Here is a 12,494-nt window from a genome sequence, read left to right as displayed (position 1 = left end):
CCCCCCCTCCATTCTCTTTTTTCCTCAGACCCATCCAGTAAGAACTTTGACATAGCCATTTGTTTAAAATAGTTCAATGTTCATATAATAAAAACTCCGGGGTCGACACAACCCCCCAGGGCCCGGAGGCAGGCGTTGTAAGTGATTCTCTGGGGGCATATATAGTTCGTATAGAAGGAATGCTTGTACAAACTTTGGAGAGGGCTCATATGATTGAAAATTGAAAGTCCTCGTTCACTTTTTAAGCGTCAAAAGAGATCGGAGGGCAACTAGCCCATGCCCTATTTTTCTCAGACCCATCCGATAAGAACTTTGAACTTTTTTTCAAAATAAATCAAAGTTCAGATAACAAACACTCCGCTATCGACACCCTCCCCCCCGGGCCCGGTGGACAGGCATTGTATGCTATTTCCTGCGCCGTATGTGGTTCTTATGAAAGGGATACTCGTATAAGCTTCAGAGAGGGTTCATTTGAATGGAAATTAGAAGTTGTAGTTTATTTTCTCAGAGTGAAAAAAGATAGGAAGGCAACTAGCCCCTCCCGCCCTCCACGCCTTTGGGTTTATCGGGTGGATAAACCAATCCGATAAAAATTTGAGGTGATCAATTTGTTAAAATAGTTCAATCATCAGATATTATAGCTCCGGGGTGGACACAACTCCCCAGGGCCCAGAGACAGGCGTTGCAAGTTATACTCTGGGGATGTATATAGAAGTGATGTTCGTATAAACTGCAGAGAGGGAAAATAGAATGTGATTGAAAATAGAAATTTCTAGTTCACCTATAAGGAGTTAAAAGAGACCGAAGGTTAATTAGCCCTCTCCCCACGCCCTTTTTCCCCAAACCTATCCGAAAAAACTTTGAGATACCCATTTTGTTAAAAATAGTTCAAACGCCAGATAATAAAAACTCTGAGGTTGATAAAAACCCATTTTTTTACTTTGATATTGTTAATTTGATACCAGTTTTGATACTTTGATGAACATTTGATTTTTTTTTAAGTTTTTTTTAAAATAAGAAATTTTTTAAAACTTGAAACTTTTTGCAATCAAAAGCTAACAAAAATTAATTAAAAAAATACTTTACGAAAAATAGGTTTTTCAAAGAAAAGTAAAGGCCATTTTAAACTTAAGCTCAGCAGATATAAATACCTGTAAAAACTCAAAACAACCAGAAATTACTATTAAAGAATAAATAAAACCCAAAACGAACAGAAATTAAATAAACAATCAATGAAAACAAACATACAATAGATATTAATGTAAATGAATAAATAAATCTTAGATCGAGAGAAAATTAGATTGAATATGCAATCAAGCTTGAAACAAACAAAAATCACTACAAACAAGAGTTTGGGTATCACTTCCTTCTCTCGCTGTAAAAGTCTAAGACCTACTGCGTCATTGGCACTTTATTGCAAACTATTTGCGTCTTGAACAGTCTTGGAAAGTATAAACAACATCAAACTGACTATTTGATGTATAATAATATTAATTGTTGAAAGATCCATTAGTTCAAGAATTTATTTCACTGTAATTTTATTTTTATTTTCAATGTTGTAAGAACTGGAAAATAAAACATTTTTAATATAATTCGTTTTTAGTTAAGCGCCAATAACACAGTAGGCTTTTTTTTATATAGTTAAGGAAGGAGGCAGTATCCAAACTCTTGTTTGTATTGAAACTATATTCGTCTTGAACAACTTTAAATAGAGCTAATAAATTAAACTGAATAATTGATGTATAATGATATTAATTGCTGAAAACTCATCAGTTTAATTTACACTTCAATAGGAAAATGCTTTTTTTCGTTTTAAGCTTGATTTTTATATTTAACCTAAGCATTACTCGCTTTAAGAGCTATTCATTCATTTGTATTAATACCTGTTGTATATTTTTTGCTATGATTGTTTATTTAATTTCTGTTCGTTTTGGGTTTCATTTATTCTTTAATCGTAATTTCTAGCCGTTTTGAGTCTGAATTTAAACAGGTATTAGTATTTGCTGATCTTAAGTTTGAAATGGCATTTACTTTTCTTTGAAAAACTTCTTTTTCGGAAAGTATTTTTAAAAAACAAGTTTAAAGAAATGGCTATCTCAGAATTTGTATCGTATGGGTTTGGGGAAATAGGGCGTGGGGGGGTGTCTAGGGTCCATCTGATCTCTTTTTACTCTTAAAAACTGAACTAGAACTTTCAATTTCCATTCTAATCAGCCCTCTCTGTAGTTTATACGAGCATCCCTTCCATGAGAACCATATATACCCCCAGGGCATATCTTGCAACGCCTGCCTCTGGGCCCTGGGTATTATTGTCGACGCCGGAGTTTTTTTATCTGACCTATGAACTGTTTTCAAAAAAATGGGTGTCAAAGAATTTTTATCGGATGCATTTGGGGAAAAGGGGCGTTGGGAGATAGATGCCCTCTGATCTCTTTTGACTCTTAAAAACTAAACTAGAAATTTCAATTTTCAATCAATTGAGCCCTCTCTGAAATATATACGAGCATCCCTTCTACAACCGCTATATATGCCCCCAGGCTTAACTTACAATGCCTACCCCGGGCCCTGAAGGATTGTGTCAATCTCAGAATTTTCAATATATAATATTTGAACCATTTTTTAAAAATAGCTCTCTCAAAGTTATTATCGGATGGGTTTGAGGAAAAAAGGAAGTGGAGAGGGGGAGGGGGCTTGTTGCCCTCCAATCTTCTTTTGCTCTCAAAACCTGAACTAGAACTTTCAATTTCCAACCAAATGAGCCCTCTCTGAAGTTTTTACGAGCACCCCTTCAGTAAGAACCATATATTCCCCCAGGATGAAATTTGCAACGCCTTTACTCGGGTCCTGAAGGGCTGTGTTTACCCTAAAGTTTTCGTTCTATGGTCTTTGAACTATTTTTTAAAAACGGCTATCTCAAGGCTCTTATCGGATGATAATAGGGCGTGGAGGAAAATAGGGCGTGGAGAGGGGGGGGGGCTAGTTGCCCTCCGATCTCTTTTGACTCTAAAAAAGTGAACTGGAATTTTCAATTTCCATTCAAATGAGCCCTCTTTCGAAGTTTATACAAGCATCCCTTCCATAAGAACCATAAGTGCTCCCAGGGCGTAACTTACAACGACTGCTCCTAGGCCCTGGGGGATTGTGTTGACACCGGGGTTTTTGCTATATGATCTTTGAACTATTTGGAAAAAAACTATCTCAAAATTGTTATCGGATGCATGAAGAAAGGGCGTGGGGGGCTTGCTACCCTCCGATATTTTTTGACGCTTAAAAAGTGAACTATAACTTTCAATTTCCAATCAAATGTCTCTGAAGTTTATACGAGCATTCCTTATAAGAACTAGATGCCCCCAGGGCATAATTTATAACTCTTGCCCTGAAGACTGTGGGGGGAGTGTCCTACTCAAAGAAATAATTTCCAGAACTTTCCTTCTTCGTTGAACAACATGGCTATCTCAAAATTTTGACTGGATGAGTTTGAGAAATGGTAGGCATGGAAGGGGTGTTAGTTGCCTTCAAATCACTATCGACTATTAAAAAGTGTACTAGCCATTTAAATTTCCAATTGAAGCAGCTATTTTTGAAGTTTCTATGGCAACGCTTTCTATAAAAACCTTAAATGTCCCCAGGGCACAACTTACAACCCTTGCCCTGGGGGCTGTGAGGGGCTTGTCATCCTCATAGAACTAATTTCCAAAATTTTTAACTACGTTGAACAAAATGGCTTTCTCAAAATTTTGATTGGATGTGTTTGGGGAAAATGTGGAAAAGCTTTCTATTAAAACTGTATATGCCCCCAGGGCGTAACTTAAAACGCCTACCCAAGGGCACTGGGGGGTTTTGTTGACACCGGGGTTTTTATTATATGATCTTTGAACTATTTGAAAAAAAATAGCTATCTCAAAATTGTTATCGGATGCACGAAGAAAGGGCTTGGGGGGCTGGCTACCCTCCGATATCTTTTGACGCTTAAAAAGTGAACTAGTGCTTTCAATTTCCAATCAAATGTCTCTGAAGTTTATACGAGCATTCCTTATAAGAACCATATATGCCCCCAGGGCATAATTTACAACCCTTGCCCTGAAGATTGAGGGGAGAGTGTCCTGCTCAAAGATGTAATTTCCAGCAGTTCCAAATGCGTTGAACAAAATGGCTATCTCAAAATTTTGACTGGATGTGTTTGGGGAAATGGTGGGCGTGGAAGGGGTGTTAGTTGCCGTCCAATCACTATCGACTATTAAAAAGGGCACTAGCCATTTAAATTTCCAATTGAAAAAGCTCTTTTTGAAGTTTCTATGGCAACGCTTTCTATAAAAACCTTAAATACCCCCAGAGCACAACTTACATTCCTTGACCTGAGGGCTTTGAGGAGCTTGTCATCCTCATATGACTAGTTTCCAGAATTTTTAACTACGTTGAACAAAATGGTTATCTCAAAATTTTGATTGGATGTGTTTGGGGAAAAGGTGAAAAAGCCTTCTATAAAAACTGTATATACCCCCAGGGCATAACTTACAACCCTTGCTCTGAGGGCTGCAGGGGAAGTTTTCTCCTCAAAAACCTAATTTCTATCTGGAAATCAACTACGTAGAACAAAATGACTATCTCAAAATTTTGATTGGATGTGTTTGGGGAAATGGTGGGCGTGGAAGGGGTCTTAGTTGCCTTCCAATCAGTTTTGACCTCTTAAAAGGGCACTAGAAATCTTGATTTCCAATCGAATGAACCCCCTTTGAAGTTTATACGACAAGCCTTTCCATATGAAGTGCTTCTGGGAAAAAAATAATAATAAAATATTGGAGCTCCTTTACTATAGGCAACGCTATAGCGTTGCCTCTGAAACCTTGTATGCACCAAGGGCAGAACTTACAACCGTTGCCCTGAGGGTTCTGGGGGGAGGGGAGGGTCGGCATCCTCAAAGATACAATTTCTGGACTTTTAAATTACGTTGAACAATCAAAATTTTGATTTGATATGTTTGGGGAAAGGATGTTTGCAGGGGGGGGTAATTTCCCACCAATCACTTTCGACCATTAAAATAGGCACTAGCTCTTTCAATTTCCAATCAAATGAGCTCTTTTAGAAGTTACTACAACAACAAATGGCCATCTAAAAATTTCTATCAGATTCATTTCAGAAAAATACGAGGCAGGGGGGGGGGGGTAATCCACCCTCCGATCACTCTGAATCTTAAAAACGGCACTAGAACTTCTGATAACCAGTCCATTGAGCCCCTCCGAAGTTTGTACTATCACACTTTCTAAACATACCTTATAGCCCTTGTCCAAAACCAAAACAAATAAATAAATAAATAATACATTGTGCCACATCTCTCTTTACTTAGGCAGCGCTATTGCGCTGCCTATGATAAAAATAGTATGGAACAAAGATATTTGTCGCTGTGACTATTCCCAATGTAAAAAATTTACATTTGTATTGCTAAGCAAATTATTACCTCGTCATTACAGGACTTAAGGATGAAGAATGGAAGCAAGTCCGTTCGATATTAACTCCAGTGTTTACACTTTCAAAAATGAAACATTTGTCGAAGTTTATGGCAGATTGCACAGAAAGGTTAAGGGAGGTTCTAGAGGTAATTTTCTATGTTAATTTTTATTTATTTTTAATATCTCCTTAGTTATATTTCGTTGCTAGGAAAGTTGTATGATCATTAGTGATTTTTATTATAAGCTGAATAGTTCTTGTAGAATAAGCAGTGCTTTATCATTCTTTGTTTCAATTATATAATTTATTGGTTGTATAAGTTTTTGACTTGGGTGCGTCATTTTTTCATTTCGGATTTCAAAAACCTCGGCGGTTCAGTGAGAGTATGCTACCATTAACTGTGTATTAAAATCATGTAAAAGAATAAAATAAAGATATGGAAAAGACAATGTAATGTATTTTAATTTGTTTGCATTCGTTTACATATTTAATTAGTAATAAAAATTATAATTGTTGAAAAGTTATGATTTAGATATCGAAATCTCGTAATTTGGAAAATTGTACTTCTGCTATTTTAACAAGTTCATTGTTTTGGGTCTTGAAAAATTTGGAGTGCTAAAAATAGGCATCAAAAAGAATATTAACTTCACCAGGAGTTAATAAAGACCTGGAAAGAATAGGTTTGAAAATTAATGTGATTCTGATTAAGTCGCTAAGGCTACGAATAAGTGAAGATGAAAAGGTGATGCTGTGTAACGAGAAGATCAATCAAGTTGAAAGCTTTACTTACCATGGTAGAATAAAACAGTTTGTAGTAACGAACTTTAAGTAAGGAGTGACTCGGCTCAATAATAATATATCAAAAGGTTTGGCTTATTGTCCTGATTCCAAACATAAAAAATTCACTAAGGTTAGTGTAACCCATCGAAAGCTACGAGCCTGAAAAAAATTGCCTGATTTTGAAAAAAACGGAAAACAATCAAGGAATCTTAATTAAAATCACACCATCGGATTCAACGTACCTGAAAACCTTATTGTAGAAGTTTTTAAGTCCCATTTGTAAAAACGTGGAATTTTAAATTTTTTGCCAAAAAATGATCATGGATGCGTTTTTTTTAAATTTTCTTATCCAGGGGTGATAGGATCGAACAAATAGTCCTTGTATATCAGGAAAGGCCTCATTCAAACTAAACTGAAAAGTCTTAGTGCCTTTTATAAATGAAAAAAAAATTGGAGGCTTACTAGCCCCCCTCCCATCCCCCGTTTCTACGGGGGGGTGTAAAAACATCGACCGATTAAAATTTTCAAAAATTTGAGATAGCCATTTTGTTCAGCATAGCCGAAAATTCCTGCAACTATGCCTTTCGGATTAACATGAACCCCCACAGTCCCTGGGGAAAGGTCTGTTAGTCATGATTTTTACCCATGGTTTACGCATAGCATTTGTTATTGGGAAGTATATAGACACTTATCAGGGGGGGAGTGAAATTTCTGCTATGAGGAATTTCCACGGGGAGAATTTTGCGTTAGGAGGGAAACTTCCGGCAGTGAACTGGGGGAATTTGTAAGAATCATACACGAAATTATTTTTATTTGTCTTACTTTATCTTGACTGTCTTAATTTTACGTCTGGAAATGTTAAGGAGAATCGTCCGTAAGCAATTTTATTATGTTGAAACTGTCTAGAGTAACACCCCGAGGGGTTGATTTTACGCGAGAGAAATTCTCCATAGGGGAGTTTTCTACGGATAAATTTTCTATTGGGAACTTTCTGCGGTAGTAACTTTTTGGGGACGGGGCTATTTGCGTCAAAATTTTTACACAGAGGAAAGGATATCCGGTGTGATTTTAAAGAAAATCGGAAATTAAAGCCATTTTTTAATGAGAGTAAGCTAAGCAAAATCTTCTCCTGGAATCATTCGAGTGGAACTTTCCGAGGGGAATTCTCCGAATGGAATTTTCAGCTAGAATGGAATTGTCTGTGGAGGAATTCCCCTGGCGGGGGGAGGGAGTATTTTTGGTGGAAAGAACTTTTCACGAAGGAATTCTACGTGGGGGGAAGAATTTTCCATGGAAGGGGAGCTGAATCTCCTGGCATTATTTAAAAACAATCAGAAAATAAATAAAAAAGAGTTTTTTCAATAGAAAGTAAGAAGCAACACCAAACCTAAAACAAACAGAAAATATTACGCATATGAAAGGGATTGCCCTCTCCTCTAGACCAGGCTCTTTACGCTAAAGCTTGACATTTTATGCCAATTCTTTAAGAACGACTCCGGAAATAGAAATTGAAAGGCCGTCAAATTAGAACAAAAAACCTTTTTTTAAATTCTATAAGAAATTTAGCATAAAGAGCGAGGTCTTGAGGAGGGGGAATCCCTTTCATATACCTAATGATTTTGTTCGTTTTAGGTTTGATGTTGTTCTTACTTTCCATTGAAAACAACTTGTTTCTTTAATTTTAATTGTTAGTAAGAGTTCCAAATAGAATGGGTCCCTTTATTAGACATTAAAACAAAAATTCAAACAAAGACTCTAAATATTTTGATGACACAGTCGGTCATCATCATCAGTAGAGTTATTAACATATCAAAATTAAAACAAAATGTATTTATACTAAACAAAAATAATCACTTCAGGGTCAAAGCAAGTTACCGGTCCATTGACTTAAAAAGTTCACTAACTGTTCTTGAGTTTTGTAATACACCGTTGAATAAAGGTGGTACAATTTTCTTCAAAATTGTAGGTCAAAGCAGGTTACCAGTCCATTGACTTAGCTAGTTCACTAACTGTTCTTGAATTCTGTAATACTGCGTTGAACATTCTTCTAATTAAAAATGAAATAATGCTGAATTAATCGGTGCTAAATTTATCATTTTATTCTTCTAAGAGCAAATGAAATGTTCTTGATTCTAAAGTTGGTCTGTCATCCCCATATATACGACTTTAGTATTTTTTTTTCTCCATGACCACACTGCCTTTTCTATAACGAAATCCATGAGAGTTCCAAATAGGGACAGGTCCATTTATTAGACAGTGAAACAAAAATATAAACAAAGACTCTAAATGTTTCGATGACACAGTCGGTCACCATTATCAGTAGAGTTACTAACATATCCAAATTAAAACAAACTGTGTTTATACTAAACAAAATAATCACTTCAGGGTCAAAGCAAGTTACCGGTCCATTGACTTAAAAAGTTCACTAACTGTTCTTGAGTTTTGTAATACTGCGTTGAATCAAGTCATTTCATTTGCTATTAGAAGAATAAAAAGATAAATTTAGCACCTATAAATTCAGCATTATTTCATTTTTAATTAGAAGAATGTTCAACGCAGTATTACCGAATTCGGAGCGCTGGGGTCTAAAGCTGATTTCTTAGCACAAGCACTGTCAAACCTGCAGTATGAATTCGATGAAATGCAACAAGCTAGTAAGTCTTCCTGCGTAGTTATTTACCACCTACCTGGTCCGAATGAAATAACAAGGCATACAATAAATAATGTGCTAGACTTAATAACAAACAAAATAGGTCTACGATCGGTGTCCGAGTTTGACATTTTGGATGTTAATATTTTGGGAAAGTCCGGTAGTAGCTGACCCCCCCCCCCAGTTGATGTCGCATTTAAAAGCCCAACGGTTGCAGTAGAAGTATTGAAAATTCGGAGCAAGCTGAAAGGATCGCAATGTTTTGTAAGTGAAAGCCTTACTCGTCGTAGACAGGAAGTCCTAAATGCTGCTAGGGATATAGTGGGTATGAGAAATGCTCGGTCAGTGCAGGGCCGTATCCTTGCAAAGTCTGGCGATCAAGTAGTTAGAATTAAGGACCGATCAGAAGTTGTCTCGCTGAGCCGTCTTCAAGAAGCCAGGGTTCTGGCTAGCAGACAAGAGAGTAACTAAACTGCTTTGGTGACAGAGAGCTGAACTTTTTGTTTCAAAATGTCTCAGCTGACTAATAGACTATCTGATCTTGCAGGAAATTACTTTAATTTAGCTAAAGTATGTGAACGAGGGGCCTTGTGAACGTGGTGATGGGAATGAAAAAGTGAGTTCAGACCTGAATATTCCGGTTTCTAAGTATATTGATCCATGTGATCTGAGGCAAATTAAATCATCGAATGATTTTATTGTAGCCACGTATAGTTGTCAAGGGCATGAAACTGCGTTTGATAGCTTACATTACTTAACACGGTTAATGAAAGTAATCTTTGTTAATGAAAGTTACTAACATATCAAAATTAAAACAAACTGTATTTCTGCTAAACAAAATAATCACTTCAGGGTCAAAGCAAGTTACCGGTCCATTGACTTAAAAAGTTCACTAACTGTTCTTGAGTTTTGTAATACTGCGTTGAATCAAGTCATTTCATTTGCTATTAGAAGAATAAAAAGATAAATTTATTTCATTTTTAATTAGAAGAATGTTCAACGCAGTATTACCGAATTCGGAGCGCTGGGGTCTAAAGCTGATTTCTTAGCACAAGCACTGTCAAACACAAGCACTGCAGTATGAATTCGATGAAATGCAACAAGCTAGTAAGTCTTCCTGCGTAGTTATTTACCACCTACCTGGTCCGAATGAAATAACAAGGCATACAATAAATAATGTGCTAGACTTAATAACAAACAAAATAGGTATACGATCGGTGTCCGAGTTTGACATTTTGGATGTTAATATTTTGGGAAAGTCCGGTATTAGCTGACCCCCCCCCCCCCAGTTGATGTCGCATTTAAAAGCCCAACGGTTGCAGTAGAAGTATTGAAAATTCGGAGCAAGCTGAAAGGATCGCAATGTTTTGTAAGTGAAAGCCTTACAATTGTGAGCTTGACCCCCTTCAAGTTTTGCCAAGGAGTTCAGATATAGAAGCCCAGTCAGAATTTGTAAGTATATACATAATTTTTTTTTTCTATCCCTATTTTCAAAAATAAGGTAAATTTTCTCAGGCACATAGCTTTTGATGAGTAAAACTTAAAATTTGTTTCTAAAAACTATTTCATTTTCTTTCATTAACCAAATTAGCGTTATATAAAGGAATGCTTATCATGCATTTCTATAACAAAAAAAAACATTACATTTTAAATTCTAACCAATATGCTTTCTAATTCAATAATTCCAATTTTCCTTTTAAGCAAAAAATAACTTTTTGAAAAAAAAACGATTTGCTATTTCACAGTTGACAAGCACTTTTAAACTGGTATTTTTCCGCTAAGCCATTTGCACACATCCGCTACGTATCAGATCTCCCATCGCTTTTTAATCCGCTTTGAATTCTAAGTGGGTTTCTTGCAAAGCGGGATTTGAATAGCAAGATTTCTATATTCGATTAGCAATTTACCCAGGAAAATAGTTTTTTGATAATTTCCAATTATGTCATCTCAGCGAAGTTAATAACCATTATTTGGATGAAGCCAGGTTTTGTCATTTAATTGAAAATCTTAGGTGGTTTCGAGACAGAATTTGTGATTTTTATATTTGAACTGTGCTGTGAAGTCCGATTCCCCCCACTCGACAGGGTATTGATCCGTATACCTCGACGGACGCTCCCGGGTCCCACGGGTCCTCCCCGGGAGGGGGGAGGGGGGTTCTAAAAAAGGACCATCCAACATTTTTAATTGCACTTTAATTGTTGACATGGATGGAGACAAAAGTTATTCTCTCTTAAAATCCTTTATTTAGCCCAGGTGAACTTCAAACAAATCAGTTGGCAAAAGACATAGAAAAATAAGGATTATTGAGAGAGTCACACCGTCAACCTCAGACATTTGGGATTCGTGTCCGTTAACTGAAGCTGAGGTGAAAGTGTTCATACAGCATACCGCGTCAGTCGAACGATGGTCAAATTTCATTGAGATTTATAATGAAGAGGCTCAAACAATCGAATTGGATCCATATTTTGCATTTTTATTTTAAAAAATTTTTGTAATAAAACCATTAGTTTTTTTATACTTTACTTGTTATAACTTACCCTTAAAAGAATACGACCCCATTTTACGGACTAAAAAAAAAAAAAAAAAAAAAATATATATATATTTTTTAACATGTTAAGTTCACATTATGAAAGATATAAGGCAATGTAACTTTTTTTCTTCTTATTTTTATTGTTAAGGTGGTGGTGGTAGTGGGACAATGACTATGAGAAATTGACAAAGTTTATCAACTATAAAATAATGATTATTTTACATGAAAAAATAAACTTTTTTTTTCTACATATTAAAAATATAGCACCACCATTGACACCATTGAGTGATGAAGCGAGTGTATTTACAGGACCAATCTTGTCACCACCAGCCGAGTTGAAGAATGAAGCTACACAGGTTCTAGAGAATTCGGAGTGGCATAGAGGGTTCTTTAACGATGTTTTTGGGGAAATGACCACTCTGAAGGACTTAAGCTGTGATATTGACATGCTTGAGGATCCGGGGTGGACGCATAGTTTCATGCGTGAATATTAAGATAATGCCACAAGTAAATCTGATCTGGGTCCTCATAACGAAATTCCATTAGAGCACAACACAGGCTGGCTGGACCAATTATCCCCAAATACATTGGAATATGTACTAGGAGACCTCGTGCCACATCCCCCCAATGTGATTGAACAGATTGGGAGTGGTGTTATTGACAATTCTCTCTCACCCACTACCATTCCACTTAATGCTATAGATCGAAGTAGTAATACAAAAGCAACAGCACCCCCTCTTCCGGATTTTTTTCTCTTAAACTCTGCCTTGCATGACACAGTAGTGTACAGCACCCAAGTTGGTGATTTTGTTAACTCTCTAGTGTTGGATGCGATACAACCAGCTCCCCGTATCTTTATAAAGTCATACCCGGATAAGACTCGAGCCATACTTGAACAACACCGGGGAGTTTGGGGGATGTGGGTCCGTTTAAAAGCATCAATAGAACTAAAAATATTTTTTTTTAAATGAAAATGTGGGTGAGATGTATTCGAAATACTTGCACGGAGAGATGTTGGCAATTCACCCGCATTTATAAAATTTTGGGGAGTTTTTTCTAAATTGGTGTAATATTATTCAAAGTACGAGG

At 36.4% G+C, this 12,494-nt stretch overlaps 1 protein-coding gene across 2 annotated transcripts in view; it reads left to right on the top strand.

The window, feature by feature from the left end:
* Positions 1-12,494, top strand: part of LOC148953452 (cytochrome P450 3A56-like) — a 179,851-nt gene that overhangs the window by 36,963 nt on the left and 130,394 nt on the right. For both annotated transcript variants that reach the window (XM_089088543.1, XM_089088544.1), the window contains exon 2: positions 5,469-5,593. In XM_089088543.1, the coding sequence (XP_088944669.1) occupies positions 5,469-5,593 (125 nt within the window). The remainder of the gene's footprint in view (positions 1-5,468; positions 5,594-12,494) is intronic.

The sequence above is a fragment of the Artemia sp. Qi Xiang Cuo genome, chromosome 4, assembly GCF_049724085.1.
Source record: "Artemia sp. Qi Xiang Cuo chromosome 4, ASM4972408v1, whole genome shotgun sequence".
Lineage (NCBI taxonomy): Eukaryota > Metazoa > Arthropoda > Branchiopoda > Anostraca > Artemiidae > Artemia > Artemia sp. Qi Xiang Cuo.
Note: the sequence above shows the minus strand (reverse complement) of the source record. Positions and strands in the feature narration are given on the sequence as shown.